The following is a 17,109-nucleotide window of genomic DNA, read 5'->3' as shown; positions in this document are numbered from 1 at the left end:
CAGCAGCGAGAGCAGCGAGACAGTCACCGCACGGCGCAGCGCGCATCCACGCGCTCTTTGGGCAATGTCCCGTCCCGTCCCGCGTCCTGGGCGTGCTGGACCTCCTGGACCTTGGGCCGGATAGGAGGCGAGTCGTCAGCCTCCGGATCTGGGACGGCGAGATGGCGCGGCGGGGCGGGGCGGGGCGGGGCGGGGCGGGGCGGGGCGGGGCGGGCGGGGGGGGGGGCGGGGGGCCACGAGGCGGCCCGGGCGCGCCGCGCCATGCATCGGTTTGGAGAAAGCAGCTTGATCTACCATGGCACACGGCACGGCGGTGACACGGAGGCGCTCGGCCAGTCCGCGACCCGAAGGTGCCGGAGGTGCCGGAGGTCCCGAAGGAGAGCCGAGCCGACACCCGAAGGGCCGAACCGAGCCGAAGGTCCAAAGAGCCGATGAGCCGGTGAAGGGGCCGATGCACCCGATTCATCATGTACTCGACTTGGACTGGACTGCTGGACTCGACCCCTCTACTCCCCCCTAAGCAGCACGGCAGCTCCAGCCCGCTGTCCGGCGCGTCGGCGCGAGGCGCTGTTACACTGTCGACAATGTCCACACACCTGGCGCGGCGCGCGGCAGGCGGCCGGGAAAACGGTACATAATTGGAATTGCCGCCACCAGTCGTGCGAGTACGAGCGAGGGACATCGAAAGCCACGCACAGTGGGCCAGAAGCCGGTGGAGGCGGCCAAAACTCCAGACGCGTTTTGAGCTCCAGAGTCGCTAAATGGGACTCGAACCGAACGTGTGACCCCACCAATGGATTGCTCTCCGAACGAGGAATCGATTGGTGGGGTCACACGTTCGGTTCGAGTCCCATTTAGCGACTCTGGAGCTCAAAACGCGTCTTTGGCCGGCCCAATGTGCCACGCCGACGGCACGCCGACGTCGTCCATCATCGGACTGGGTTTGGCTCCAGTCTCATCCTCAGGGCGCCGGGCCGTCGGGTCGGCCACTTGAGTGCTATTGCTCTGCCGCTCTGCCCCGCGTCGAGGTCTCCGTCGGCGTCGAGTCCGCGTTGAGGCTGCCCCTGCGTCGCCTCTGCCTCGCCTCGCTCGCCTCCACCCCCGGCTCGGCGCGGCGCGGCCTGGCTCCTTGTTCTCGCCTCGCCCCCTTTTTGAACCGCTCCCATAAAACCGCGGGGAACCGCGAGTGGCGCCGCGATGCCTGGCTCGCCTGACCGCCGTGTCGAAACATTATGACATCACCCGGGCGATGGGCTCTGGGCTCGCGGGGCACGGGGCTCGGCCAGGGCCTCTGGCTGGCCATTCCGAACGTCGTCGCCGTGTCTCTCTCGCACTCGCGGGTCGCGCCGTATGCGTGCGAGAGTGCGCGAGAGAGACAGAGAGTCAGTCTGCAGGCTCGGGTCATCACGCGCCCGGCCCGTAAGGCTCGGCCCGGGGACAATGTTGTTGCTCAAGGCCTGCGCCGCGGCAGGCGCGGCAGGCGCCCCGCCTAGACAGAGACAGCGACAGCGCGACCACCAACAAAAGAGCGCAAATGATCGAGTGCCTCGTCTCGCAACGGCCGGTCGCTGTCAAACTCCTCGACGCGGCGCCGCAGACTGAAAGTCGTTTTCGTCGCTCTGTCTCTCTCACACCCATGGGACGGCCCGTACAGGTGCGAGAGAAACAGAGCGACTCTCGGAATCAGTCTACTGCCAGGGCACCGCGGCGCCGAACACGGCATCACACTCACCCCCAAAGGGGCGTGGCGGGGCGGGGAGGCGACTTTGGAGCCCCGCCAAGACGACGCACTTCCTGACCTCATGATCTCTCTCTTTCTTTTTTCAGGACGGATGAATTTATTCAGCCGGGCGGCCCGGGGGGCCCCCTGCGGCGCGGTGCGCCTTGCACGGTCCGGCCGCATTCCTTTTGACGGCTTTCCTTCCGCCAAGCCGCGCCAAGCCGCGCCAAGCCGCAAAGCGCGCAAAGCCCTTTGCCGTTTCCGTTTCCGTTCGGCTCCACTCGCCACCCACTCGCCGCGAGGCGGGGCGGGGCGGGGCGGGGCGGGGCGGGGCGTTCCTTTCCTTCCCCGTCGGGTAAGTGGCTGTTCCTGCGGATGTTCCGGGCGTTCCGGGCGGCAGTGCCGCGGCACACCATGCTAGCACGACACGCCAAAGGGCTCGACTTGGCTCCACTGGGCGCCACACGGTCCATTCGCCCATTTCTGCAAACTCCCCCCCCCCCTAACCTTTTCTCCCCCCGCGCGCCGCCGCGAGCACGCGAGGAGCCGGCACGGCCCCGCCCGGCACGCCCCGCCCCGCCATGCCATGCCACGCCCCGCCACGCCACGCCGCCGACACACGGCGCGAGGTATTTCAATAAGCCCGTCGCCTCGCTCGGCCTCGTTAGACTCCCACCAATTAGAAGATCACCCCGTGACCCCGCGCCTCCATACCCCTTCCCCTGGCCGGGCCGCACCGCGCCGCACCGCGCCGCCCCCCTCGACACCGAGGCGCTGCCCGCTGCACGCCCTGACTCCCCGATGCCCCGCCCCGCGGTCCCCGCGCGCAGTGGGCCAGAAGACCGGTGGAGGCGGCCAAAACCCTAGACGCGTTTTGAGCTCCAGAGTCGCTAAATGGGACTTGAACCGAACGTGTGACCCCACCAATGGATTTCTCTCCGAACGAGGAATCCATTGGTGGGGTCACACGTTCGGTTCGAGGCCTGTTTAGCGACTCTAGAGCTCAAAACGCGTCTAGAATTTTGGCCGCCTCCACCGGTGTTCTGGCCCACTGTGCCGAGGTCCTCGCGGTCCCCGTCCCCGCGGTGTTGCATCGGCATCGGCAGCGAGCAGCGAGCCTTGCCAAACCCGTCCGTCCCGCCGTGTTGTCCACACTGCTGGCCTGGGTGTACAGTGTACAGGGTCGCGGCCAAACCAACAACAAGAAGAAGAAGAGGGAGAAGGAGACGACAAAAAAGAAACGGGAAAAAAGAAACAACGCGCGCTCTGCAACATGCTCGCCGCCCGCCGCTTGGCCCGCCGTTTGCGATCGTCTATCTGTCTCTGTTCCTCTCGGTCTGTCTGTCCGTCCGACCGCGAGCGCCCGTCTGTCGGGCCGCGTGTCTTACGTTCGAATTAACAGCAAGAATGACGAGAGAAAAATGGCCAGCCGTAAATTGAGCGGGACACTGATGAGTAAAGAGATTAAAAGCGGACCGGGCGACGCGAGGCAGGCCAAGCCGCACGGCCAAGCCGCACGGCCAAGCCGCCAGGCCGCGGCGCTGCTTTCGGCCCTTTCCCCTTTCCCCCTTCACTCGCTAGGCGCCCCCCCCCCCTCTCCCTGGTCCGCGGCTTGCGGGCGGATTACATGAGGAGAACTTCTGCGCAGAAAAAAAAACGATAATGGCCGGCATAACTTTACTGTCCCGGACGACTTATGAGAAGCAGGACCTTGAACTCCTCGACCCGGACGGTGGCGGGGCGGGGCGGGGCAGGGCGGGGCCCGGTGGCGGGCCCGGTGGCTCCAGTGCACCGGCACGGCCGGCACGGCCACGCCGCCGCGCTCCGGTCCGCGGCACAGCACTGGCACCAGGTCGGCGCCGCGATCGGCTCCGACAAAAAAGAAAGACGGAGAGAGAGACTGGCGTCGCGTCGCGCCTGGCCTGGCCTGGCCACGCTAATGGGCTGCAGGGGCTGCTCGCGGCGCACGGCGCACGGCGACGCACTCTGACCGGGATGGCGCGGAGGCCTGTGGAGAGGAGACGGCGGCGAAACGCGAAACGCCGCGCGGAATCAGGCTGCCGGGCTGGGCCGGCCCACAGTGGGCCAGAAGACCGGTGGAGGCGGCCAAAACCCTAGACGCGTTTTGAGCTCCAGAGTCGCTAAATGGGACTCGAACCGAACGTGTGACCCCACCAATGGATTGCTCTCCGAACGAGGAATCCATTGGTGGGGTCACACGCTCGGTTCGAGGCCTGTTTAGCGACTCTAGAGCTCAATACGCGTCTGGAGTTTTGGCCGCCTCCACCGGTCTTCTGGCCCACTGTGCGGCCTGGCCCAGGCGGGACCGAAGAGTCCGACCGCCGACGGCGAGCCCCGGGCGGCTGCCCCCGAGTGCCCCCCAGGTGGCTTGGTACCGACTGGGTACCGACTGGGTACCGACTGGGCGCCCAGTAGGTACCGAGGGAAAGGAACAACCGGAGCGTCGTGGCAGTGTGGCGGTGCCGCGGCGTGGCCGCCATGTGAAAACACCGGCCTGCGCCGCGCTGCCGCCCTGCCGCGCTCTTACACAACGACAAGGGAAGATGCACGACTTGTGTCTTGCGAAATGGGCTGGGCTGGGATTGGGATAGGATGGGATGGGATCAGATAGGAAGGCATCGCGTCCGCGTCGTACCGGTCGAACCATGAGGCGATATGGGGAGGGATCCCCTGGGAGGCTCGGGCGGGGCCGCACGCCGTGGCACGCCGTGCCGCGCCGTGGCACGCCGGCCGCGCCATCTCCGGCCACACCGCGGAGCTGCGGCCCGGCAGAGCCGCGTCGGTCGGGCCGCGTCGGGCGCAATGAGGCGGAAACGTGAAACATAACGCGGCCCCATCAAGCATCGCGGCACCGCGGCATCACGACCCAACCCGCGCAAAAACGCGCCGGCCGCGCGCGGATTCGAACCCACGCCGCCGCGCTGTGCCGCGCTGCTTTCCGAGAAGCCCCGCTGCTTTTTCCGACCTATTGGCGCACAGCGCAGCACAGCGCGGCGCGGCGTCCCGTTGCCTGTCCGGTCCAGACGTCCAGACACAGCAACAATCGAATCGTTCCCAGGATGTGTCGGTCGGTCGGCCGCCTGGAGGCCAGGCCAGCCAGGCCAGCCAGGCCAGCCAGGCCGGGTCGGGGTGGCCGTGCTCAGCATTGAGGCCGTGCGGGCTGCGCGGCCGGTGCCCCGGGGCCTCTCCACCCACCCACCGCTGGCCGTGCAGGCCGTCGGCCCGGCCGGCCGGGCGCGCAGTTTTCACCGGGAGCCAGCGACGCGACGCGGCCGGCGCGGCCACGGCGACGGCGTTATGTTATCGCGTTCCCGGCCGCGGCTGCCTGCCTGCCCGCCGACACCTCATAATCCCACATCCACATCCACAGCCACATCCCCGTCCGGCCGGCAGCGCGCCGCTGTGAGAGTGGCGGCGCCGCGTTAGCCGCGTTCAGTTCACAAGTAGGCGGGCGGCGCGTGGGAGGGAGGGAGAGGGAGGCATGTGTGAGAATGTGAATGTTGGGGCCGTCGTGGCCAAAAAGAGGGAAACGGAGAGGATGGGAAAAGAGGTAGTAAGCGGGAGAGAAAAGGGTTTAGATGCAGGCGAAAGGCTTGCGGGGGGGGGGGGGACGACGATGTGCACTGCAGCGCTCTTCGCTGCGCGGGCGTGGCGGGGCGTGGCGGGGCGGAGCGGGGCGTGGCGGTGAACTGGAGAAGGATAGGCTAGGCAGAGCAGGGAGATTAGCCGAGTGATAAGTCCGCGGCACCGCGCCCCGCCCCGCCCCGCCCCACACTGCCAATGTGCGAGCAGATGGCCCTGCAGGGCGGCAGGGCCTGTGGCGGGGCCCTACAAGTAGTGGAAGACGCTCCCCGCCTTTATCTGGCCGGCCTTTGTGAGAAAACACGGAAACGCACTCGCCTCGCTGCCCGCTCGCAGTGTGCTCGCACCGCGTGGCGCGCCACTCGAAATTATGCAACATTTTTGGTGCGCCGCGCCGCGCGCCCTCTCCAGTGCGTGCGCCAGTGCGCGTGCGCCTATCTGCGTCACGTGTGCTCAGCCAATTACGCCAAATAACACGTCCCGCGCGGCACGGCACGGCGCGGCACGGCATGGCACGGCACGGCATGGCACGGCACGGCATGGCACGGCATGGCGCGGCACGGCACGGCACGGCACGGCACGGCAGGCTGCATTCATTAGCCCATTAGTCACTGCGGCCTCCGGCGGCCTAAGGGGCATCCATAAAGTACGTCCGCACTCGAAGGGGGAGGGGGAGGTGGCCAAAAGCGGACGTTGGTCGGACGTAAAAAGGGAGGGGGGGTCCGAGGTGGCGGCGCCTACTCAGAAAATAAGAAAAATTAGCGATTTGCGGCGCCGTCTTTACGCGCGGTGCCGATGTCGCGGCGACGGACACGGAACTAGTCTAATTACGACAGAATAACCCGCAGAAGGCCGCTTGTGGCTTAACACGCTATCAGGTACGCCCACGCGCTTATGTTGAATTTGGCAACTTGGTCAAATGGACGTCCATGGGGGGAGGGGGGGTCGCCGGAACGCCGGACGTTAGCGGACAGAGGGGAGGGGGGAGTCACAATGACCGAAAAAAGTGTGGACTTCCTTTATGGCTGGCCCCTAAGGCCACCGCCCTGGCCATGCAGGCCAGGTTGCGCTATGGGAAGCTCCGTCCTGGTCCGACTTTCCCACTTTCGGAGCAATTCCCAGCTTTCGCAGTGTATTCGCAGCCTCCGGAGCACTATTTTAGCTTTCAGAGCATTTCCCGCTTTCGGAGCGTTTCCACACAGTGTGGCCACGGCCCGGCCAATAGCCATGCAAAGATGGGCAGCAAGAAGGGCAATTATAGGGTCCGCCGCTCGTCTTGCTGGACGCGGGACGCGGGACGCTGCACGACGGCTGAGTGACATCGCCGCGCCGCAGAGCGATTCCGAACAGCGCTTTCGTCGCTCTGTCTCCCTCGCACTCGTGCAGCGCTCCAAAGGGGTGCGAGAGAGACAGAGCGACGAAGCAAGGAATGAGGCTGCTGCTTCGGCTGCGCGGCGAGGCGGCCTTCTCTTCCGCCGCCGCGCGCCGCGCGCTGCCGGTTTCTCGATCAAGGGATTGCTTTTTTAGCGGCGAGGGCCGAATCGGCATCGGCGCCGCTGATTGGCTGCAAACGTCCGTAAAGTACGGCCTAACCGAGGCGCGCAGGTGCGACCACTCGGCCGGCCAATGAGGCCAACAACAACAACAACAACAACAAGGAAGAGCTGTGGAACAAGGCGTACCACAGCAACAACAACAAGAGTTGCAGTGGGGGCGTGCCAGAGGGGCTGAAGCCGAAGGGTCTGATCCCCGTCGCTGCAGTACTCCGTAAGAGCAAACTCCGTGTGCGGGGTATTTATAGTCTTTTCTTTCGCCACCGGTAGTACGTGTAGTACAGCATACACTGCTGCGGGCGGGGAGGCAATGCCTTGGAATCTACAACGAGAGCACTGCAACGGGGCAGAGACCGCAGCAACAACAACAACAACAACGCAACGGAAGTCACGTATGCTCATTTCCTTACAAACCATTTGTTTGCAATATCAACAACATCTTTGATGCGCCGGACCCAATGGGCGGCCGCTGCGGCTCTGGGGCTGTGCCGCCGTGCCGCTGTGCGCAGTGTGCGCGCATGGCGCCCGTTACCCAGCAACGCGAAGCACGGCGACCAGTCGGCCAGTCAAAGCCTTAACGGGGCTCGGGCAAATCAATGGGGAATTTCACTCATGGACTGGGGCGGAAGTAAGAAGCAACAGCGGAAGAAAGAAAATGACCTCACGCTGCATCCGATCTTGGATCGGCGGTAAACAACAAGGAAAATTGACAAGTGCATACAATTGCACTCGGTTTTAATTTCACCCGAACGCAGCCAGGAAACCGCGTGGCAAAGGAGCAGAATTTGAACCGAACTTGGCTCGGCCCTCCCCGCGCGGCCGGCACGGCCGGCTCGGCCTCGGACACCTCGGCGCAGCTCAAAGGTTACGCGGGGCAAAGAATGTCAATTCCGCGGATAATTGGCTGAGCGAGATCGCATCGAACGCGGCCAGCGTCCAGCGGACACCGGCGACATAAAGGTTGGCGCTAATTAAAGAATAATTAAAGAAAAAGTCGAGGACGATGCGCCACATTTTGCGTTATCGCGCTGTAAACAACAAACAATACCCTGGACTCACCTGTGCTGCCTCTTGAGGTCCCTCCGGCCGCTCCGCATGAAGGGGAAACCGTGCTGCTGCTGGGGCCCTGCCGGCCCTGCCCCCATCGTCGCCGTCGTCCCCGGCCCCGCGTCGGGGCGGTCGGGGCCCCTGGAACCTTGGGAACCGCCTCTCGCGGGGCCCTGGGCCAGGTTGGCCGCCAGGTTGGCCGCCTGGCTCGCTGCTGGCGCCGACGACATTCTCGCTGGCTGCTACCTGCAGCCCGTAGGGAAGCCCCCCTGAGGGCTGCCGCTGCTGCTGCCGCCGGCCCGGCGGGGCCCGCTCAGGCCCCTCGGGGTGATCAGGGGCGCGGGGGCATCGCGCACCATCACGGACTGCTGTTCACCTGGGGGGGACACGAGGGTCACGGGGCGGCTCGGCTGGGGCGAGGCGTGGCGTGGCGTTGCGAGGATCAAGCCTACCCCCGCGGACTAACCCAATAAACTTATCAAGCAATCAACCACCCACATTTTCGATTCGACGAGCACGTCCGGGCCGGGGCTGGCGAGGCTGCCGTGGAGGCCGACCCTGCTGGGCATGTCAGCGTGAGCCCGCACGGCGCGCGCCCCGTGGAGCCCCGAGAGCAGGGCCGCGGGCCGCGCAAGGCTCCAAGGAAGGCGAAATGCTAAAGGTCGGTCGGGGCGAGCTCGCCTGAGGCCCTCTCGGGCCCTCTACTACAGGACCGCCGCGAGCGTGGCCGTGCAGCCCGTGCAGCACGCTGCCTGCCGCGCCGCGCCCTGCCTGGCCCTGCCCAGCGAGCGGCGCTCACCCCCGCCCTGCCTGCCTGTCCGCTGCGACCAGGGCTTGCTTCACAACGCGGTTCTGCCCTGAATAAAGATGCCGGCCGCGGGACGATGGACCAGCGCGTCAGCGTGTCAGGGCCACGTGGCAGCGGAGGCTGGACAACAAGCTGGCCCAGCTGGACAATGAACGCGGTACTACGTACCGCGGCACTTCACAGTGGTGTCGCGGCGCGACGCGTTTGCAACAGCGGCGGCATTGGCAGAACGCCACCACTATCCCAGATCAAACGGAGCGGACGATGCGCGACATTCAGTCAAATGGGCCGCGCTCTCGCGAAAGGTGACACCTCACTGCAGTCTCTCCCAGCATAGACCTCTCTCTCTCTCTCTCTCTCTCTCTCTCTCTCTCACACACACACACACACACACACACACGCGCGAGTAGTCTTTCTGATGCAGTCAGCTTGTCGACTCAAGTCGTCGCGGTCTGGTAGGTAGCCCTGATGGCACGGGGGGGGGGGGGGGGCAACGCAACGCCAGCAACGCCAAGCCACTTGTTTGCGGGTTTGTGGGTCCGGACGGCCTGGACCGTGGAGGAGAAGGCGAGGCTCACTAGGGCCCACACTGCACCTTGTGCTGCACTGCACCAACACGCGCGGCTTCGCGGCTACGCGGCCACTGCACTGACGGTCACGCCGGCCGACTCCCGGCCATCGCACTGGAAAACTGGAACCAACGACGGAACGACGGAACGACGCGCTGGACGGAGGGCACGGAGGGCCCCACGGCTGTGCTCCGGCTGGCCGGCAGACCGGCAGGGCGGCCAGTCACGTCGCGGCGCGCGGCGGGGAAGCGCGAAGCGAAGCGCCTGAGCTGAGGTTCAGCCGGTTACTGAACGCTCGCCGCTCGCTACGGTCTACAGTCGCCACTCGCCTCCGCGGCGGGGCCGGTGGGGCCGGCGGGGCCACGGGGGGAACAGGGGCCCATCGCACGGCAGAGGGGCGCGGGGCAAGGGCCGTGGGGCCGAGGGCCGCGGGGGAGGGGGGGGGGCAGCATGGCGGCAGCGAGTACCGGAGTCTCGGAGTCGCGGGGGAGGTGGGGCACCTGGAGTCGCGGCTGAGGCAGGCTGAGGTGGGGCGGGGCGCGCGTTCCACGCCACGCCACCGCGGGACCACAGCCTCGGTGCCGTGCCGCCGTGCCGTGCCGAACAAGAGCAACAACAGCATCTGCATGGGGGAACAACAACACCAAGAAGAGACAAGTACCCGGGGCTCGGTTTCCATTTCCACTCCACTACGGTTTATCATTGAGACCGTGGATTTCTTTTCCCCGGTGTCGTGATTCGCCGTTCGGCCGGCGAGGAACAGTGGGCCAGAAGACCGGTGGAGGCGGCCAAAACTCCAGACGCGTTTTGAGCTCCAGAGTCGCTAAATGGGGCTCGAACCGAACGTGTGACCCCACCAATGGATTGCTCTCCAAACGAGGAATCCATTGGTGGGGTGACACGCTCGGTTCGAGTCCCATTTAGCGCCACGTCTGGAGCCACAACGCGTCTGGAGTCTTTGGCCGGCCTCCAACAGGTCGCTTGCTGGCCACACTTCAAGAAGAGCCGTTCCCCTCGGTTCCTTTCGCCCGCACACGGTACGAGACCCTTTTCCCGGTCGATGTTGCGGCGAGAACAGGCTAGATAGTCCCGTGGAGTCAAAGGCCAACCTTGAGTCCAGGCCTAGCAAGGGCGACCGACCGTATACCGTGTGACCGCACCAGATGCTGACCTGCGTAGCCTCGCGCGGGGCGAATTCGGGCTTCCCGCTCCGCATGGGACTACCAGTCGTCTGTGATTGGCTGAGAGGGCCCCCCTTTGCGCATCTCTGACGGGAGGGTCTCTAGCACCAGCAGGGCCCCGTCAGACACAGCCAGACACTGCCAGATAGGGCCCGAAAGGGCGAAAGGGCGCCGCCCCGGCACGCCCTGGCCAGGTCTGTCTGTGGTCTGTGTGCCATTTTGATTTTGCCTTTGTGCGGCAGCCATGTAGACTACAGTCTAGAGTGTAGGGCCGCATGGCCGCAGACGTCGCGGACGGGGACGGGGCCTCCGCGCTACTCCCCGCCGCCCGCGCCGCGTTGCCACGTTGCAGCCCACAGCCATACTCCGCCAACATTCCGCCGATATCGGCTCGTAGAAATGCACAAATCATAGGCTGGAATTCTATTGAATAATCACCCGCCACCATCATGATCCTGATAATTGAAATAAAAGGTTGAAATAATTTTGCGAAAATTTGCTTTGGAATGTTGGTGGGGACGGTGTTTCCGGCAGTTCCGTCCGTCCGTCCGGCCATCCGTCTGTCTGTCCGCTTAACTCCCACGCCAAACCGACAACACTTAGCTTGGCCCCTCGACTCTCCCGCCTCACTCTTCTTCTTCTTTGGTCTACGTCGGCCACGTCCTGCCATAATGCGTACGCGCCGTTCGGACTTCCCTTTGGGCAAATACTAATGACCGACTCACACGCGCGCGCGCGCGCACACACACACACACACACACACACACAGCCAGTGAATGGCGCGGGAGCTTCTCCGCACGCCACGCGCGACGACCGGCAAAGCTGTTAAGCTGTCATTCGGAAAATTTAGCAGGGCTGTCGCTATTTGTTGATTGATGGTAATTTTGTGAAAAGGCTCAAAAGGCACTTGCCAGTCTTTTGTCGCAGAACATGAAGCTGGGGATGCAGTGGCCAGTGCCAGCACGCGAGTTGGTTCCGCTCGACGCGGTGGGGCTGCCATAGCCAGTGTGCCAGCCACCGGCATCTCCAGCCCACTACACTACACTACGGGCCCACAGGCCACTGCTCCGGGCATCAATCACACCTCCGGGCTCCGGGCCTCTGGCCTCTCCGCCTTCATTCCAGGCCCGAGGCAGCCAGAGGCTCGAGAGGCCAGCGCTCCGGACTCCGGGCGGGCACCACCTCCAGCTGCTCCAGCAGGTCTTGGACTTCCCCTCAGACGCGCCACTCCACTGTTACCGCGTGCGGTATGCCCACAACGCTAAGCGGTGCAGCGCAGCGCCGCGCCGACGGTGCAAAGAGTGGTCGACACCTACATACCGCGGGGCCGCGCGGAGCCTGGCGGAGCGAACAGGACATGTTGACTGTGCTGTCGACGTCCCCGTTGTAATGACGCCACGCCGTGCCTGCTGGGCCTGCTGGCCGCACGCTGGGCTGGGCCGGGCCGGGCCGCCTTGCCGGACGTCGTTTGCACCGCCACTCGGCCATTTTCATCTATTTGTCAGCGTCTCCGCCAGAGCCTTCCCAGATTAACGGCCGATTTGTTTCGCACTGAGAGGCGTCTTGACGTGCTTCGGGGACGCGACGCGCAGCGCCAAGCCACTTCGACGACGCCCCCGCTGCGCACCTCGCAGCCTCGCGGGTCTTGGACTTGGCCAGCGGCAGGACTCTGCCGCTCCGCTCCGCGCGCCGCTTGCCAGTAAACAATGGCACAGCCAAGTTCACACATTACCCAGACCGTTGTCAGTGAATACCGTTGCTTGCCGCAGCCTGGTCTCTGTTCGCCTCTGTGCCACCGAGGGTCTAGGGCCTCTTAGTGCACCGGACGTGCGTCGATAGCGCTCGCTGATTGGTTTGCCAGGGTGGGTGTCATATTCCTTTAAACAGTCAAGACTACAAATAACTCATACCCAGTTTATCATTTTAATTTAAAATCCATTCCTACATGAATAACCCATAAATAATCCCCTTACATTTTTTTTAAATAAATAAAAAATGAACACAAATACTTGCTGCCCAGCTGATATAAATCAAACAAAATCGGATCACATAAAGCTGTGAAAAGTATTGCAGATAAAAGTCACAAACAACTACGTACATAATCAGATTACATAGATACATACAATTCAATATTTTTAAAAATTGTTAAGACAATTGGAAGTACAAAATTGCCACAAAAACAATAACAACAGCAGTTACTGAGAGATAAAAGAAGGCAGACCGCTTATTGTCATCTTTCATTTCATTTTGATTCCTATTACGAGTTTTCCGACGACCTGTTCCTTCCATACGCTTCTGAAATCTTTCCGCTTCAATTCTAGCTTCTTCTTCTTCTTTAGCACGCCGTTTCTTGTTTTCATCAACCTCGGACTAAACACAGAAAAAAGAAAAATATGATTGTCACAACATTTCCTGGTGACTGCTAAATCTCTTAAGATGAACATGCACCTTGGAAGGACTGTTGATGTTACCTTTTCTTTTTGAAGTTTCAGCACCTCACATGTTTCATCACAGGGCAGAGAAAATTCTGCTGATCGCAAGATATCACAGCGTACTTCTTTCTTGACTCGTCGGCATGGGCAGTATGCCTTGGTTTTCTTTGCACATTTGTCAGCGTCTGGGCAATCCCCAGGATGGCAAAGTGCGGTACACTTGTGCCCACATGGAAACTGCAATTTGAATGGTCGATTAATTTGAGCATTTAAAGCCCCCTAGAAAATTCCGAGTGCTACTGGGTGTACAGTTCCACTCACACTTTTGGGGCACGGGCTCCCGCACGATGTTAGGGCTACTCGATCACAGCCGGGTTTGGTCCATTCCGCACATTTAATATAAACCTGAGTGACACCACAGTGGCAGCGCGGGCGCAGTGTGGCGCGGCACGGAGGACAGGGTGCTGGATGGCAGGGAAGAGGGCACTCATGAGGACAGCCCGGAGTTCTTGGAAGCTCACATGCATTTTCACATGTCTCACAGTCTTCATCACCCTATTGAGACAAAAAGAAAATTCGACTAGAGTGTCTTGATGGTTTCTTAAAAAATAATTGTATTTAACATTAAGGGAGTAAAACTTACATTGACAGTGTGGCATTCTAGGTCACAAAGATGATTTGTGCACTTCAAATTTCTACCACACTTTTTCCCACATGACATGGATTTTGCTGCATGACAAGGCATGGTTGTAGTGTCATGTTTTCCTAAACATATGACTTGAAGCGGTTCCTAATAATCAGAAAGGTTCGGTTTAATCAGTTTAGGGGCACCAGCATGATTAACAGTTACATAAAATAGCAGCTTGATGACAGTTACCGAGCAGGGTGGGCATGGAAGATTACGCTGCACAAGCTGCGGGGCAGCAAGTTCCCAAGGTCCAGCCGGGGCCTGTCTTTCCACCTTCATCCACACAGCAGAGTGGCACGGTTTGGAGCAGTTGTGACCACACTGAGAATGCTGCATGTTACACACTTGTGTACAAGGCGGACAGTGACCAAAATGACAGGCGTGATCTTCTCGCTTTTTGTGATGGCATTCAGGTGGATTCCTGCAAAGAATGAGATGAATAAACATTACCATCTTTTTTTTTTTCAAGTACCCGAGCTTAACGAAAGCACTGGCAGGCGGCAGGTACTCACAGACACAACTTGGAGCAGCGCGGCGCGCGCGTGCGTCTCTGCCGGCCGCAAGGCACGTGGATGACCGAGGCGCCACAGTTGCAGCTCACAGAGGCAGTCACGGGGCACGGGTAGCACGGCCCGCGGTGGCAGACAGACTCGCACTTGTGCTGGCCGCACGTCAGGGTGCGACCACAAACTTTCTCACAAGGAGGGCACTGAGTGTCACAGCACTAAGAAAAAAACACAAAAAAAAAACACAAAAAAAAACACAAAAAAAAACACAATAATAATATGAATAAAAAAACCAATTTCAACCATCAAAAATATTGGTAATAAATTACAAGGTACTCTTACCTTGCGATTGCAAGGATGACGGCCACAATCCTTGGAGCGTTTACATTTTGTTTCACACAGGAACTCCTTTGCACAAGGCAATTCCTTAGTATGCAAGCCACAGCGACATTGCTTGACTGTTACCTCAAGACACTGTTTGAATATTGAAGAAGTATTATTGATGGGCATCTCACTATTTCTAAGATCTCTGAATTTTTGAGTACGATCGACTTACTGTCCCACATTTGTCTTTGTGGCAGCGCTCAGGGCAAGCATGTACTCCACAGTTGAGAATACGATTGCAAGTATCCCCACATGGGGCAATCTCCTCTGTGCAAAGTATCTTGTACGATATTTTTCCACAAGGGCAAGAGCGGTTTTCACTTAGGGGACATGCCCCACAAGGTCCAGAGTGGCAGACCTTTTCACATGAATGGTGTTTGCAAGAAAGCCTCTTCCCACACACCTAAAAATTAGAAGATATATGTCATTCCATGCTAATATATTGGAAGTTTGTGCCAATTTACAATGGGAAAGACAAACCTTCTCACACTGCCAGAAGGGAGATGCACATGGTCGATTTTGCCGTTGGGATCCACACGCACACAGTTGCTCACTTTTTCTTGGACATGCTTCACATAAACCAGGGTGGCAAACGGCAGAACATCTGTGGCTTCCACAAGATAGAACTGCACTACATTGACTACCACATGACCAAGACTTCTGACTACATCTCTGAGGCCGAGGATTTTCTTTTTTACAATGACAGGGAACACGAACAGTCTTTGGGCATGGTGGACATGGTCCTGAAATTCAAAAATTCAGAAAAGCAACTTAAGGCATTATCGTACCTGTAGAAATGTAACAAATAAATTTTCACCAAAGGTTGCCCTTACCTGGGTGACACAAGAGAAGACATGTGTGGCCACAGGCCGGTTGCAAAGGCCTCCCACAAGTTTCACCACAAGAGTGAGGAACAAGCCATGCATGGTAGGCTGGGTCTTCCTTTTGTCCACAAAAACAGTAGTATCTCTGTGGCACATCATTACTCTCATATTCTTTTCTGCACTTTGGGCTGCACACCCCCAAATAAAAACAAGTAATAATTAATATATACAGAAAAGGAAAAATAAGAAGACCAAACCAAGCTCAAATCATTTACCATGGCCAAGTAATCTTCAAAGGATGTTTATCTCTGGGAAGGTCTTCCAATGCGTTTTTTTGATGAAGTAACGAGTCTTTCGCCCAACGCTGCGTGCATGTAAGGTGAAGAAAACAAAAGCAAGCTGAACAGCTCCAAACCTAAATGACAAATATAAAACATACATATAATTATAAAAAGATAAAATGGTTTCAAAATTTTTAAAAAACCCTGATTACTTACTGGATCAATTCTTTTGACACTGCCAATACATATGAGGCAAGTAGCCGCACCTGACTGAAAAGCTTCTTCAAGAAAGTGCTGGGTCCGTCCCAAATCAGCGTTTACACCACCCATTGCTGCATAGGTCTCAAGAACCGCTCCTAAGGATTGATTGTATTGAAATTAATGTGAGCTTTAGCCTTAGTGTTACCTTTTACAAAGCTTGACTCACCAACAATAGGATCAATTTGAACATCATCTTCCTCATCTGAAGACTGATAGTCTGACACAAAATGTTTTTTAGCAGCTTGCTCCATCTTCAACCTTGCTTCTTCAAACTTAGCAATGCTACTTTTCTCTTCAACTCGGTTGGTTTGCAAGTTCCCACTGTTCTTAGAACCACCCTGCTTCTTAGAGGGACCTCTTTTAGAACCGCCGCCTCCACCACCACCAGGCGCAGCAGCACCCCCTCCTCTTTTCTGGTGCCAAGGGTTTGGGCGACTTCCCCCATCTCTAGGTGCCCTTTCCATGACTAATTAGTGTGATCAAACGACTGCAAAGAAATGAGAATTTTTCAAGATAAAATACATAGCAGCTGTGCAGAGGAAGCTTCATGTGAGCATATTACAAGAATAACAGCCAATCCAGCAGATAAAGTAAAAGTATAAATTAGCGTGTACCAGCACAAAACTGTGAATATGGTAGCAGATAAATATCGAAACCAAACACTGTAAGTTAGCAATTAGCTTACAAAGCCGACTCAAGACTAACCTCCTCGCAGAGGCAACTACAACTATTAAACATACCTTTAGGCGATACATAAATTTGTTTTGTAGGGATTTACACACATGGTCTACATTAAATATGAAAATGAATGAAACTTATGGCAAAGGACGAGGAGACTGAAAATGAGAGGCAGATCGGTAGATTGACAAGTCAGTTGTCTGTCGGCTGTCGTCCGCTCCGCCGTCCTAGCAGACGCGTGTAGATTCACTGGAATAGCCAACCAGAAATTCAAAGCGTACACCATATCTGTCTTGAAAGGTGCTCCATCAGAAGACGCCTGCCGTAAAACTTGTTACAAACACACTTCAATATAATATTCAACAGCATGCCTGGTAACTAAACGGGAAAAAGTAGGATTTCCCCTCACTCATTTAGCCCGGCAACTTGCCCAGCATGTTGTCTCAAATCCCGGACGGGAGGGAAGACAAAAAACTCGGGGGGGAACCTTAACCCCTTATTTTGTTGTTTTTTTTTGTTCGGTGTTTAACTGTGGCGGATCGCGGTGAGGGTTCGGTTTTCGGTTCACATAATT

The 17,109-nt window shown here is 58.9% G+C and overlaps 1 protein-coding gene across 1 annotated transcript; it reads right to left on the bottom strand.

The window, feature by feature from the left end:
• Window positions 1-12,381: 12,381 nt before the first annotated feature.
• On the bottom strand, window positions 12,382-16,958 carry LOC117653676 (NF-X1-type zinc finger protein NFXL1). Its single transcript, XM_034399498.1, has 14 exons — window positions 16,598-16,958; window positions 16,024-16,344; window positions 15,813-15,952; window positions 15,591-15,730; window positions 15,325-15,503; window positions 14,972-15,234; window positions 14,664-14,894; window positions 14,450-14,581; window positions 14,114-14,325; window positions 13,791-14,022; window positions 13,557-13,703; window positions 13,235-13,468; window positions 12,953-13,150; window positions 12,382-12,851 (listed from the first exon to the last, which is right to left on the bottom strand). Exons 2-14 carry the CDS (start codon window positions 16,319-16,321, stop codon window positions 12,627-12,629), a joined length of 2,631 nt encoding a protein of 876 aa, XP_034255389.1. The 5' UTR covers window positions 16,322-16,344; window positions 16,598-16,958; the 3' UTR covers window positions 12,382-12,626.
• Between the last annotated feature and the right edge of the window lie 151 nt (window positions 16,959-17,109).

The sequence above is a fragment of the Thrips palmi genome, unplaced genomic scaffold (assembly GCF_012932325.1).
Source record: "Thrips palmi isolate BJ-2018 unplaced genomic scaffold, TpBJ-2018v1 HiC_scaffold_8, whole genome shotgun sequence".
Classification (NCBI taxonomy): domain Eukaryota; kingdom Metazoa; phylum Arthropoda; class Insecta; order Thysanoptera; family Thripidae; genus Thrips; species Thrips palmi.
This window is presented reverse-complemented; position numbering and strand designations above follow the sequence as displayed.